At 43.9% G+C, this 15,532-nt stretch overlaps 1 protein-coding gene across 1 annotated transcript; it reads right to left on the bottom strand.

Annotated features, from left to right (window-relative positions):
- Positions 1 to 4,299: 4,299 nt before the first annotated feature.
- On the bottom strand, positions 4,300 to 5,712 carry LOC134949837 (paraneoplastic antigen Ma3 homolog). Its single transcript, XM_063938550.1, has one exon. The coding sequence runs from the start codon at positions 5,710 to 5,712 to the stop codon at positions 4,300 to 4,302; it is 1,413 nt and encodes a 470-aa protein (XP_063794620.1).
- Between the last annotated feature and the right edge of the window lie 9,820 nt (positions 5,713 to 15,532).

Below are 15,532 nucleotides of genomic sequence, written 5' to 3'. Positions count from 1 at the left end.
CAGTCAATATTATCTCTATAATACACCCCACTTTACAGCCTCCCCTATATATATTTTGCACTGCAGCAAGGTATATATACATTAACATTTCACACTATAATTTACCAATTATAAATATATACATACCTATATACATTCCTTATAATAAAGGTCACTCTACACTCCTCCCCCTGGTGGCAGGTATTGATCTCTATTATATCTACCTGTCACCATCATAATTCTCATACTCTCTTGGGTACCACTCTAGTAATGGTCTCTCCGGCCATAAGTTACTATTATTATTGAAGTATGGCCATGACATTAGTGTAGTTGAATGAACAGCACGGGGTTCTTCACTAGGACTTCCCAGACGATCATAAGTTAGCATTAAAGGTGGCCTATGTGTCCGAAGTGGTCGAACTCGTTGAGGCATAGGGGTGGTTTCTCTTCCGTAACTATCCTCAATGACAATGGACCCATCGGTTATTTCATCCCAACTAATGTTATTACTATCCTCTACCAGTACATTGTCAAGAGGTCTTTCCCACTCGTAAGTGAGTCCTTCATTGTCATATGATTCTTTTCTTTGAGTTTCTTTTCCTGTGTTAATATCTCTTCTTTCTGTTTCTCTATGAGTACTAGGATACTCATCACAATAGAAGTACCCCGCTCCCTCTTCACTCAGCTCGATGGGTATGGTTTCACTGGATTCAAATGAACTGGAGGGATTCTTTACTCTCTTAGGGATATGGTCCTCTTTCACCACCACTGATCGACCCATATCCATATTATCTTCAAAAGGAATGTTTTGGCCGACGGGTAATAGGTGATTTCGATGATAAGTAACAATCGGACCATCATGTTTTTCTGGTTTTAATTGATAGACCGGGATACCAGGTAGTTGTTTGATGACAGTATATGGTGATTCCTTCCAACGATTCGCTAATTTTTGTCGTCTAGGAGCTCCTAAACGTCGAAGCAGTACTCTGTCTCCAGGCAGTAATACCTGTTCAACCACCTTATTATCATATCTCTGTTTATTTTGTTCACCTCTTTTCTTGGAAGCGTTGTGAGCCAGATCAAAGGCGTCTTTTAAATCTTTCCTCAATCGTTTTACATACTGAGTATGGGTTGGAATACCAGAATTAATATCACTAACATTAGTCCCAAGACAAATATCAATAGGCAGCCTAGCTTCTCGTCCAAACATCAATACATAAGGTGAATATCCGGTAGAGTCATTTACGGTACAATTATAAGCATGTACAAGTCTACAAACGTGTCTTTTCCACTGAATTTTGTCACGTGGATTCAGAGTTCCCAACATGTCAAGAAGAGTTCGATTAAAACGTTCGGGTTGTGGGTCTCCCTGAGGGTGATAGGGTGATGTTCTTGATTTCCTTATTCCACAACATAAGCACAGCTCTTGGATCAATTTACTTTCGAACTCTCTCCCTTGATCCGTGTGTATTCGAGCCGGTAGTCCGTAATGTACGAAAAACTTCTCCCATAATGTCTTAGCTACTGTTATAGCCTTTTGATCCACAGTGACATACGCTTGAGCGTATCGGGTGAAATGGTCAGTAGCTACCAATATGTGACTGTCTCTTCCAGTAGGATCCTCCAGTGACAAGAAATCGATACATACTAGCTCTAAGGGTCCTGAGCTGTCCAGATTAATTAATCGGGCTGACGGCACTGGTATCGACTTTCTCAGTATACAATTCCGACAATCTCTACAATAGGCTTCAATATCCCTATTCATATAGGGCCAGTATATCCTTTCAGCGATCAATTGTCGTGTCTTCTCGTATCCTAAATGACCATGGCAGTCATGTAGGGAGTGTAACACCATGGCAATATAATCCTCAGGTAATACCAGTTGACAACGGAATTTTCCTGTCTTACCCTCTGTCTTTCTGTAGAGGACCCCTTTCTTAAAAATTAATCTTTTCCGCTGTCTTAACAAAACTTTTGTTTTATTAGATAATACTACTCCATCCGTATCCCTATGACGGTTATTTAGACAATCTATTGCCATTGCAATATTAGTATCTCGTATTTGAGCAGCCCGTAGTTGTTCTTTGGATAATACTTCCAGCCCTCCCATCTCAGCCTGGGATATCCAACAATACATTAAAGGTAAAGCTGTATCAGATGCTCCCAATGAAATGACAATATCTTGTGGTTCTCCTCTTAGACAGATCATCTGATGACATAGTCCTTGCATAGCTGGTGCTGGGACTTCTATCCATTCATCATCGACACTATTAACAGTAGGATTCGGTAATCTGGATAAAGCATCCGCGTCAACATTACTTATCCCAGGTCTATATTTTAATGTGAAGTAGTAATTGGCCAATGCGGCCAACCAACGATGTCCAGTGGCGTCCAGACGGGCAGTGGAATTTATATACGTCAACGGGTTATTATCTGTATAGATGGTAAAATTTGTTCCGTACAGGTAGTCATGAAATTTTTCAACTACTGCCCACTTCAAAGCGAGGAACTCAAGTTTGTGTACTGCATATTTTCTCTCACTTTCTGATAATCCCCGGCTGATATAGGCAATAGGTCTCAATCTTCCTTGTGATCTCTGGTATAATACTCCTCCTAATCCATCGAATGATGCATCTATGTGTAACTCATATGGTTGGGTTGGATCTGCATAAGCCAACACCGGTGAATGTGTCAAACAATATTTAAGCCTTAGAAATGCATCCTCACATATTCCAGTCCATCTATCCCCGAATTCCTCCTGAGGCTTAAAGAAACGGTTAGATGTACTATTGCTTTTGTTCCGACTACTACCTCGGCTCGTAGGATAACCTTTAGTCAATTCCGTAAGTGGCCTAGCTATCCGGGAGTACTGTGGTACAAACCGCCTGTAGTAACCACAGAACCCCAGAAATGAACGTAGGTCCTTCAGATTCTTCGGTCGGGGCCACTGCATTACCGCTTCCGTTTTCTCAGGGTCAGTAGCAATCCCTTCTCGATTTACTATATGTCCTAAGTATTTGACAGTAGTCTGACAAAATTTACATTTGTCAATAGACAATTTCAACCCCTTTTGTTGAAGCCGATCTAATACTTTCAACAACCGAGCATTATGTTCATCCAGTGTTTTTCCGAAAACAATAATGTCGTCTAAATAAACGAGTACTTCCCGGTAGCACATGTCTCCTACCGTTTGTTCCATTGTGCGTTGAAACGTGGCAGGTGCTCCTTTTACTCCCTGAGGCATCTTGAGGAACTCAAAAAATCCAATAGGGCAGATGAATGCAGTCTTAGCCCTATCTTCCGCTTTCATCGGGATTTGGTAGTAACCGCACCTCATATCCAATACTGAAAACCATTTACTACCTTGTAAGCAGTCCAGTGCTTCATCTACTCTAGGTACAGTATATTGATCAGCAATAGTTCTACTGTTCAAAGTGCGGTAATCTATGCATAACCTGATGTCACCATTCTTTTTCCGTGCTACCACAATCGGAGAGGCATAAGGGCTTTCTGAGTCAGCTATCACATGATTTTCAAGTAGCTGTTTCAAATGTTGACGCACGTCATCGAAGTCGGCTGGAGCCAATCTCCGAGACCGTTCCCTGAAAGGGGTGAGATCATTTAAAGTAATCCTATGTTCTGCTCCTAAGGCAGTGCCCAGATCCCATTCTTCTATTGAGAAAACAGTTCTTCTGACCAATAGTTCGTCTATTATTCGTTGTTTTTCTTGCAATTGTAGATCACTGTCCTTGAAACAAAGTTGCAATTTCGTAAGAAAAGGTTCACAGTTGTTCCCCTCAACGAAGTTAGTGTTATGGATAAGGTATGTGTCGGCAAAGTCGTTGACTTTATCTCTTTGTGGTGAGCATAAATCTTCCTCAGGTTTATGATATAAGGATCTATATTGAGATAGACACCATTCTGATAACGTCTTAAACAAATTTGAATTTGTGCCAATTATAACAGGTACAGCATCCCTATCTCCTGGGGGGTCCGGACACACCAGTGCTATGAATGGTAACGGTGTTGCTGGATCCGAGGTTAATAGGGGATGGAATTCAATGTTGGTCACAACATACCCTAAATAGGGATATTTTTGATCACTAAGTCCCCATATCGCTAATCCATCGACAGGTGAGATTTGAAGGTCGGATAGAAATTGCCTATACCAACTTTCGAAAATTATAGAAACCTGTGACCCACTATCTAGCAGTACCATACACGGATGACCATTTATGATGGCTTGTACCATGGGGGCCTTTCCCATCATTCCATCGGGGATGGTCATAGGCCACTGAGTATTCCCCATTGCGCACACCACTATAGTTCGGGAGTTGATGCGGGGGTCATCAACGTCCCTTCCTGGTTTTCCGGATGATTAACATTCTGATTTCCAACGGGGTTGGGGTGGTTTCTTCCATAATTTCCAATTTGTGGGCACTCAAAAGATCTATGTCCCATCTGACCACATCTGTAGCAGATTATGTGCTCTCTATTATCCCCCCGTCGATTCATTCCTCTCCCTCTCCCTCGGTTCACTGGTGACGGAATACGGCTGTGCACTGTTATCAGTTGATCTAACTTTTTATTTTGTTCTTCTAAAAGTTTACACATTCGATCATGTGATAAGGTGACATCAGGGATTGGTGATACTACTGTTGGTACTACCACTTTCACTCTCTTGATATTTTTTTTTCTATTGTCAATTTGGACCTCCTCTAATTTCACATCTTTAATGAGTTCACTCAATGTAGGTGGACGATCTCGAGCCCCACTACATCTAAGTCTCTGAGCTACTGGGCTTGAGGTCAGTGCCCCTCGCAATAAGTGCTTTAATCGACGTTCATCCATTTCCGATTGCTCTATCCCTCCTTTATCCAGGAGTTTATACAATATTTTATCCAATCGGTATATAAAATTAGTGAGTGGTTCTGAGGGTTCTTGGTAAGTATTATTTAATCGGGCCAATATGTCTCCAATGTCTTCAATAGTTCCAAATGAATAGTCTAACGCATTAAAGTAATCCTTCAAGGTTGCATTAGTGTTGCTGCGTCGAGTAGCATGTATTATCCCCATGGCGGGGCCCCTTAGACTTTCAACAATCCTCTGCTTCTTAATATATTCGGGGCACCGCCATTCCTCTGAATGTTGAATGGCAGCCTCACGCCATGCATCGTAACCTTCTTCTCCAGTCGGTACAGGTATCACGCCAGAGAATACTCTTAATCTCCTATAGCCTCCTTCATAGTGCCACCTTTCAAATTGGCTCACTACTTTATCCATAACGGTTTCAACCTGGGGTTCTATAGATTCACCTACTGTTGTCTTGAGCTGTGAATTATCACCGTGGCCAGTGGCATCGTTCCCTTGAGGATCTGTCTCTTGGCTTGTATTTACGGCTTCGGTAGCCTCTCCGTCTCTCTCTTCAGTTCTTTTTGGCCATATTATCTGACACCTTCGACCTGAAGTTCCTCCTACTAATATGTTGATCGGTATTAGTGAAGGATCCAAGTAATCCTGTGTTGTGATTAATACTGCTATAATATCGTCTATCGTTCCCTTCCACTTGTCCACCAATAAGGGGACCCGCACACCACACAATTTCAGGGCCTCTGTAATCACTTCATCATCAGTAACTCCAGTAAGGTCTCCTACTATACCCAGACTGCATCGAGTATTAATCTTGTGTTCTACACACCATTGGTATATGCTGTTTTCATTGATGACCTCCATCGTGGATATCTAGTTGATCCTGAAACGGTTAAAGATCTCAGCAGTGCCTCCAGTGTAGGCCTTGGTTTATTTCAAGTATTTGTCCTTCAGAGATAGTGCCTCCACTCAGAACTTTAGTCTGCTCACGAAGTTTGGCAGACGGGGAAAATCTGAGAAACCCCTATTATTTAGTATATATGTTGTTCCAAAGTAATCTGGGAGCTTTCAATATTATATATACAAGTTAAAATAACATTACATTCACTTACTTGAATTACTGGATATATGCACCTTCGTTACTATAACAGGATACTTAGCTCAGGAATGATTTGACCACATGAGATTTGGTAAATATCATACATTTTACTTTAAATAATATTAAAAGTATATATTATTTCAAAATATTACATGTGTTCTAGCTTTAACTATAAGTATACATATAACAATAATGCTACAGTGACAATATTAACAATCATATACTATACTTCCCTTCCCATATAGTCCCTATTCTTCTAGAGATATATATTTGCAAATATATGAAGTTAGTGCACTGAATTTAATTGCTGTGTTGTAATCTCCAACTAGAGAAGTCAATTTATTTTATTGGTGGTAACGACTGTTTGATTTCTGAAGTAGACTCGTATCATTACTCGATCCACTGTCGCAGATAATTAACTAAGGGGCTTGCACTAATGCCCACACCGTGAAACTCAGTCTATTTCGATCAGTCAGCGTACTGACCATATCTAGTAGTATTTAACAGCTGCCAATCATTAGGGGGATGTTAGGAGTCTCCTTTAATATAGTATATTATTTAACATATTTTCATTTAGCACTGCAGTAGTTTATTCCTTGCAAAGTATATAGCGTGTATATAATAAAGATGTAACGTACTATCCTTATGTTAATACTCTGTTCTTCTTTCTTTTAGTGTAGCTGTACTTTCTTCAGATGTCCATGCAACTTGTAAGGTAAGTATCGTTAGTTTATTTCATGGAACCATTAATGAAATTTCTCATTTAGATTATATATTTTTTAGAAATCTTCACACTCTAGGTGTAGTCTTTTTCCCTATGGCAGTACACCACAGGATCAGTCTATGCCGGGGATGGATATGATATTAATTTCTCAATGTTCTGGTATAGTTAATAGAAAAGGCTTCACAGACTAGCAAAGCTGCTAATACCGCTAGTGTGATGGTATATGATGCTCATCGATGGATAAGTTTACTTGTCCGCATCCTATAGTATTTCTATTCTTATAATAATTAATATTATTGACCTTTGGAGGGGACACCTTGGTAGGCAGTCTCTGAAATAGATCCTCCCCCCAGGGTACTTGTCAGGTAACTGGCAGCCTATTATTCTTTACAGCACGGGATATGTCCGCCCCCGTTGCCGGCTGGTTACTATACCTCACAATGTCCCGATCACTGCCCGTCAGTTACCGGAGCAACGGCTGTCGTCCCGGCTGTCTCTCTCTCTGCTGCGGCTCCCGGGATCACTCTCTCCGCGGTCAGCTCCACGATCAATCTCCCCCTTTAGTCAAGGCTGTTGGTCTGGAGGTCACCCTCTCCGCTGGCGGCTCCCGCGGCTCCAGGTTCACTCTCTCTGCGGTCGGATTCACGATCACTCTCCCCCTGCTTTCAGGTGAGTATTCTCAGAAAGGCAAATAGCGGCTCCACCATCCATCCTCCGGCTCGTAGCTGCAACCGTCGTCGTGTCGCACTCCTCTCCTCTTTATACGCGTCTCCAGCCTCCTGGGTAACCGTCTCCCCCCCCCCGGAGTTTCCTCGAGCCTGTGGTCCACTGTACTGTCCCACGAGCCATTCCAGTCTCTGTTACCTCACACAGTCAATATTATCTCTATAATACACCCCACTTTACAGCCTCCCCTATATATATTTTGCACTGCAGCAAGGTATATATACATTAACATTTCACACTATAATTTACCAATTATAAATATATACATACCTATATACATTCCTTATAATAAAGGTCACTCTACATAGAGCAAACCATTACGCGGCTGAGGGAGATTCACAATCTCGAGCAAGGCTTAAATAGAACGGTGGAGAAGTTGCGGGAGGGGTCACTGGTAGATTAGGAGGACCAGTCAGCTACTTGGGTCACAGTTAGAAGGAAAAAAAAGAGGGAGAGGCTCGACATCTCTGAACTATCAAACCCCAACAAATTCACCCGATTGGACGAGGATTCGGTGGATGATAGTGAGGAAATGACTGTCCGGGAGGAGACTGTTCCAGAGCAACCAGTGGAGCGGTCCCTCTGGCGCAGTTGGGATGAACGATAGTGAGGTACCAAGATTGTGGTGGTAGGGGATTCCTTTATCAGGAAGACAGATAGGGCAATCTGCTACCGGGACCGTGATCGCCGTATAGTCTGTTGTCTCCCGGGTGCTCGGGTGTGGCACATCGCGGACCAGGTAGATAGATTGTTGGGAGGGGCTGGGAAGGACTCGGCGATCTTGGTGCATGTTGGCACCAATGACAAAGTTAGTGGAAGGTGGGATGTCCTTAAGAAAGACTATAGGGACTTAGGTAAGAAACTTAAGGCAAGGACATCTAAGGTAATATTCTACGAAATATTACCTGTGCCACGCGCTAGTCCTGGGAGGCAGAGGGAGATTAGGGAGGTAAATGTGTGGCTTAGGGATTGGTGCAGGAAAGAGGGGTTTGTGTTCCTGGAACACTGGGCGGACTTCTCAGCCAGGCGCCATCTTTTTTGTCATGATGGATTGCACCTGAATGAGGAGGGGGCAGCGGTGCTGGGGAAAAGGATGGCTAGAAGGTTGGAGGAGATTTTAAACTAGGAGCCTGGGGAGAGGGTTTAGCTAGAAACTACGGGTCATGTAGTGAGAATAGAGGGGATGGTGGTAGTAAATGAAATGGGGGAGGAATAGGGTGGAGGGAAAGAGCAGCCGGTAAGGGTATTAACATGGGTACTAAAAAAGGTTTTATCAAAACACTAACTAATAACGATTATGGGTCATCGATGCTGCATAAAGTGAATGATGTCCCTAGCACAAGGGGAAATACATATCTTAATTATATGTATGTAAACGCTAGAAGCCTTATCGGTAAAAAGGCTGAACTAGAAATACTTGCAGCAAGCAAACAGTATGATATTAAAGGCATTACTGAAACTTGGTGGGACGAATCTCATGATTGGACAGTCAATCTAGAGGGTTATACGGTGTTCAGATGAGACAGATTAAATAAACGGGGTGGAGGGGTATGTCTTTACGTAAAGCCGTTTTTAAAACCTGTTATACGGGAAGATATTCAGGAGTAGACACTGTTGAGACGTTATGAGTGGAAATTGCATGCGGGGGTAAAGGGATAAAAAAGTTAGTATTGGGTTTATGCTATAGGTCGCCTAGTATTAATGTGTCTGATGAGGAATTGTTACTGAAGCAAATTGAAAGAGCAGCAAGAGTAGGAGACATAGTAGTGATGGGAGATTTTAACTACCCAGAGATAAATTGGATAAACGATTCATGTGATACTGCTAGGGGTAACATGTTTTTAAACACACTAAATGATAACTACTTAGTTCAACTACTCGAGGAACCTACTAGGTACAATGCAATCTTAAGGGCGGTACTCACGGAGCGATATTCTAAGCAATCTGACTAGATTGCTTAGAATTTAAGCCGTGTGTACCCCCTACAGCGATAGCGATGTGCAGCCCCGCGCATCGCTATCGCTGGTGCTAGATTGGCCTGCATGCAAGCCAATCTAGCGGGTCACTCACTTCCCCCGCTGGGTGAAATGAGCGCCCCCCGTCCCCCGTCCCCCCTCCGCACGCTCAGCACACATCGCGCTGTGCTGAGCGGGGGGAGAGATGTGTGCTGAGAGGTTCGCTCAGCACACATCTCTCCCACATCGGCCTGTCTATATAGGCCTTTACACCTGGTATTAACAAACAATGGGGAATTGGTATCAAATATTATAGTAGGGGAGCCCATAGGAAACAGTGACCACAATATGGTCACATTCAATATCAGTTTTCATAAACAGTACTATACTGGCTCAACTAGGACTCTAAACTTTAGCAAAGCCAACATTGACATGATGAGGGAAGCTTTAAAGGATATTGAATGGGAAATTTTGTTTCAAGGAAAAAATACTACGGAGAAATGGGATGTATTAAGCTCACTGCTAGTTAAAAATACTCTCAAAATTATTCCCACGAGCAGCAAAAAAAGGAATAAAAATCCCAAACCAAAGTGGCTTAACAAAAAGATAAAGGAACTTATGGACAAGAAAAGGCGAGCATTCAAAAAATACCAATCTGACGGGAATGCAGAGTCATTTCAGCACTATAAGGACTGTACCAAAATTGCAAAAAAGAAATAAGAGCGGCTAAAGGAGAAACTGAAAAACTAGTAGCAAAGGAAAGCATAGCGAATCCCAAAAAATTATTTAAATACATCAACAGCAAGAGATTAAAGAAGGAGAGTATAGGCCCTTTAAAAGACAAGTTGGGAGTCTTAGTCAAAAATGATAATGACATAGCGGACAAACTAAATAAGTTTTTTTCAACGGTATTTACAAGAGAAGACCAAATTCAGGGACAAACACACAAGCTCAATAATGATAATGTGACACTGATAAGTGCTTATTTAAGTGAGGAGGTAGTCTGTGACCGATTAAAAAATTTAAAGATTAATAAGTCACCGGGTCCTGATGGAATTCACCCAAGGGTTCTAATGGAGCTTCACTCTGAACTTGCAAGACCGCTATTTTTGATCTTTAAAGATTCAGTTATATCAGGTATGGTTCCCAAAGACTGGCGTATAGTGAAAGTAGTGTCAATATTCAAAAAGGGAAGTAAAGCTGAACCGCGTAATTATATTCCAGTTAGTCTTACATCTATAGTGGGGAAAGTATTGGAAGGTATTGTAAGGGATAGTATTCAGAAGTTCCTTGAAGTCCAAAAGGAATCAACATGGATTTGTGAAGGACAGATCATGTCAAACCAACTTACTTGGCTTTTATGAAACAGTAAGTGCGAACCTTGATCAGGGTAAGGAGGTGGATGTAATCTCTTTAGACTTTGCCAAAGCTTTTGACACTGTACCACACATGCAACTTATTTATAAGATACAAGAACTAGGGCTAGGGAGCACAATATGCACTTGGGTCAAAAATTGGTTAGATAATAGGGAGCAGCATGTTGCGGTTAATGGATCATTTTCAAATTGGACTGAAGTGCTAAGTGGTGTGCCACATGGGTCTGTTCTAGGACCACTATTGTTCAACAGTTTCATTAACGACCTAACAGAAGGTCTAGAGAGTATTGTCACTGACCTAGGTTGGGGGTGTTGTGAACACGGGGGTTCTCCCGATTGTAGGGGAGAGGAACCACAGTTGGGTCGGAACAGGGATGGCTTGATATAGGTCTTCCTCATACAGGACTCTGACAGTAAAGCTTGGTGAAAATATTAAAGGACTTTATTGCAGGAAGGGAGCAACACAATGTCACATAACAGAGAAGGAGCGTATGGAGAAATGTCCAGAAAGTACTTGTGAGTGATGGTAAAAGACACTGGTGACTGAAGAACTTGAGAGCGGTGGTTAAAAGACACTGATGATTTGAAGAACTTGAAAGCGGTGGTTAAAGACACTGATGATTTGAAGAACTTGAGAGCGGTGGTTAAAGACACTGATGATTTGAAGAACTTGAGAGCGATGGTTAAATATACTAATGATTTGAAGAACTTAAGAGCGGTGGTTAAAGACAATGATGATTTGAAGAACTTGAGAGCGGTGGTTAAAGACACTGAAGATTTGTATAACTGGAGAGCGAGGGTTAAAGACACTGAGGACTTGTACAACTTGAGAGCGAGGGTTAAAGACACTGAAGACTTGTATAACTTGAGAGCGAGGGTTAACCTGCAGCCCACGCTGACTCCAAGAAGCACTGGTGACTGGAGCGCAGTGGAACCCAGCAGCGACTGGGAACGCTGGGAGCTGTGCAACAACTGACACCTGGAAATGCCGGAGACACTAGGGTATGCTGCAGAGAGATCCACCGAGAACAGAAGCACTGGCATCCACTTCAGAGGAAAAGACGATACTCAGGCGCCGAGGATCTGCCCGGCGTCTGCCTTTGAATCTCCCGCCTGGATTGGTGGAACAGTCCGATGACGTCACCTGCACCCCGCCCACGTGATGCCGGGTGTCATGGCGGCGCCCCTGCCCCGGGGAACCGCCGGGAGCCGCTCCAGCCAGACGCCGGAGCCCGTGGACCACCGAAGGCGGAGGCCGCAACACAGACCAGCAGGCACGCAGGGGTAAGCGCGGTGAACGCCGTCTATGGCGTGTGACAGTACCCCCTCTTCCAGGAGTGGCCCCGGACACTTTCCAGGTTTTGTTGGATGTCTGGAATGGAAAATCCGCACCAGTCGGGGAGCCATAACTTCAGTAGCCTTGACCCAGCTCCTCTCCTCAGGGCCAAAACCTTTCCACTCCACCAAATACTGTAGATTCTTGTGAAGATAACGAGAGTCGAGAATAGCTTTGATTTCAAAGTCCGTTCCAGCTTCAGATTCAGCAGAGGTTGGCCTCAGGGATTTTAAATGGAACTGGTTTAAAATAAGGGGGCGAAGGAGAGAGACATGAAAGAAGTTTGGTATCCGGAGGTGGGAAGGCAATCCCAATTTGCAGACAACCGGGTTCAGGACTTGTAACACGGGGTAAGGACCAATAAACTTTGGGGCGAACTTCATAGTGGGCACCCTTAACCGGAGGTTGCGGGTGGAGAGCCATACCCTGTCACCAACCTTGTATTGGGGAGCTGCTCGTTGCTTCCTATCCGCAAAGAACTTATAGCGGCCGGAGACTCTCTTGAGATTAGCATGAACTCGACTCCAAATTTGGCTGAAGTGTCGAAGAGTAGAGGCTGCAGCAGGAACATCCTCCGGAGGACAAATGGGTAATTCAGGAACTTGAGGATGGAACCCATAATTAATGAAAAATGGGGACTCACCAGTCGAAGAGTGGTACAGATGATTATGGGCAAACTCGGCCCATGGCAACAGTTCCACCCAATCATCTTGCGAGGGAGAGAGATAAACACGGAGAAAAGTCTCTAAATCTTGATTGACGCGTTCAGTTTGCCCATTGGTTTGTGGATGGTAAGCGGATGAAAACTTGAGTTTTATTTGTAAGGCCGCACAGATAGCTCTCCAGAATCTTGCAGTGAATTGTACCCCCCGGTCAGAGACGATTTCCTGAGGTAAGCCGTGCAGGCGGAAATGTTCTCGGATAAATAACAACGCCAACTTGGGAGCTGATGGTAACCCGGTCAAAGGTACAAAATGTGCCATCTTAGAGAAACGGTCGATAATTACCCAGACAGTATTGTGACCCTTGGAGAGGGGCAATTCGGTGACAAAGTCCATAGAGATATGGGTCCAAGGCCTCTGAGTAATGGACAGTGGATGCAACAACCCCGCAGGAGGCAAATGAAGAATTTTGTGCTGAGCACACTGAGGACATGAGTTGACAGAATCTTGAATATCCTTCTTCATAGTGTCCCACCAGTAAGACCTTCGTAGAAACTCCCACATCTTTTGAACTCCAGGGTGACCGGAAAACTTGGAAATATGAGCCCACTGCAACAACCTTGGTCGAAATTTAGCTGGCACAGACATTCTCCCAGGAGGAGGACCCAGAGCGGTGGGAGCCGCTGACATAGAAACTGGACTGAGAATCAAAGCCTTCTCAACGGAATTCTCCTCATCCGAAGCTGTTAAGGAACGGGATAAAGCATCAGCCTTGGTGTTAAAAGTCCCGGCCCGGTACTTAATAACAAACGAAAACCGAGTAAAGAAGAGCGCCCATCTAGCTTGACGGGGATTCAAGCACTGGGCCATCTTGAGATACAGCAAATTCTTATGATCAGTGAAAATTGTAATTAGGTGTTTAGCACCTTCCAAAAGATATCTCCATTCCTCCAAGGCAGATTTTATTGCCAAAAGCTCTTTGTCTCCAATGGTGTAATTCTGTTCCGCAGGAGAGAATTTGTGAGAATGGAAACCACATGGATGTAACTTCCCATCTGGAGCGTACTGCGAAAGCACTGCACCTATGCCTACCGTGGAAGCATCAACTTCCAAGAAGAATGGTTTTGAAAAATTTTGTTGTTGAAGTACTGGAGCGGACATAAAGGCTGCCTTTAACTGAGCGAACGCTGCTACAGCTTCGGAGGACCAATGACTTGGGTCAGAACCCTTCTTGGTTAGGGCAGTAATAGGTGCCACGATGGTAGAAAATCCCTTTTATGAATTTCCGGTTGTAATTTGCAAAACTCAGAAATTGTTGTACCGCTTTCAAGGAAAGAGGCTGAGTCCAGTCCCGGATGGCAGTGAGTTTCTCTGGATCCATACGAAGCTCCGTGCCCGAAATGATGTAACCAAGAAATGGAATAGAAGGAACCTCAAAAGTACATTTGGAAATCTTGCCATAAAGATGATTCTCTCTCAATCGAAGAAGTACCTCTTTGACCTGTATTCTGTGCTCTGTGAGATTTTTAGAAAATATCAGAATGTCATCCAAATATACCACTACACTTAGGTATAGCATATCCCGAAAGACTTCATAATGAATTCCTGGAAGACGGCAGGGGCGTTGCTGAGGCCAAACGGCATTACCAGATACTCATAATGCCCGTCCCTGGTATTGAAGGCCATCTTCCATTCGTCCCCCTGTCGGATACGTATCAAATTATAAGCTCCCCTTAAATCAAGCTTGGTGAAAACTCGGGCTCCGCGAACTCTATCAAAAAGCTCTGTAATGAGTGGCAAAGGATACTTATTCTTAATGGTGACATCATTTAGACCACGATAGTCAATACATGGTCTCAGCCCTCCGTCTTTCTTCTTCACAAAAAAGAAACCCGCCCCTGCTGGGGAGGTAGAGGGGCGGATGAATCCTTTCTGCAGATTAGACTTGATATAGTCCGACATAGCTTGGGTCTCGGGTAATGATAAGGGAAAAGTGCGACCCCGAGGTGGCATTTTCCCCGAAATGAGCTCAATGGGGCAGTCCCAGGGTCTATGCGGTGGTAGCTGATCGGTCGCTTGCTCCGAGAACACGTCAGAAAACTCCCGATAGGCCTCCGGAATGAGCCCTTCATCTGACTTGGAAGATACACGGAGTGGATAGACAGGGGTGAGACAATTCGAATGACAAAAAGGACTCCAAGATGTTATCTGTGTCGAACTCCAATCGATGTGAGGGTTGTGAAGTTTGAGCCAAGGAAGGCCAAGAACCAGATCGTGGGGCATCTCCCGAATCACTAGAAATTCCAGGTGTTCTTGATGCAGGGCTCCCACTTGCAGTTTGATTGGTACTGTACAACTTGAAATCTGACCGTTATAAATTTGGGTACCATTGATAGCAGTCAATGTAATAGGTCGTTCGACCGACCGTAGCTGAAAACCCAGATCCTGGGCACAGGAAAGGGAAATAAAATTCCCTGCAGCCCCTGAGTCCAGCAGAGCCTTAACGGGTTTGGCTATTGACTCGGAGAACAGAGACACGGAGAGTAAACAGTCCACTGGCGGAGAAGGTTTAGAAGAAACCCCTAGCTCGACTCCTCCGGAACAAGATAGGACTGCCCGTTTCCCGGGCGAGACTTGCAAAACTTGAGAAAATGATCCGCGGCTCCACAGTAGAGGCAGAGTCTACCCTCACGACGACGCTGACGTTCCTCTGGGGACAGCCGAGATCGATTAATCTGCATGGGTTCATCAGGACTTGGAATAACCGTTTGCTTAGACGGAAGAGATCGGACCCTTGATCGATCTG

This window comes from Pseudophryne corroboree, chromosome 8 (genome assembly GCF_028390025.1).
Source record: "Pseudophryne corroboree isolate aPseCor3 chromosome 8, aPseCor3.hap2, whole genome shotgun sequence".
Classification (NCBI taxonomy): domain Eukaryota; kingdom Metazoa; phylum Chordata; class Amphibia; order Anura; family Myobatrachidae; genus Pseudophryne; species Pseudophryne corroboree.
The sequence above is the reverse complement of the archived record's forward strand: the minus strand, read 5'-3'. Positions and strand labels throughout refer to the sequence as shown.

What these genes read in the sequence shown, in the direction of transcription:
- LOC134949837 (XM_063938550.1), bottom strand. Translation starts at nt 5,712, where the DNA reads ATGGAGGTCATCAATGAAAACAGCATATACCAATGGTGTGTAGAACAC.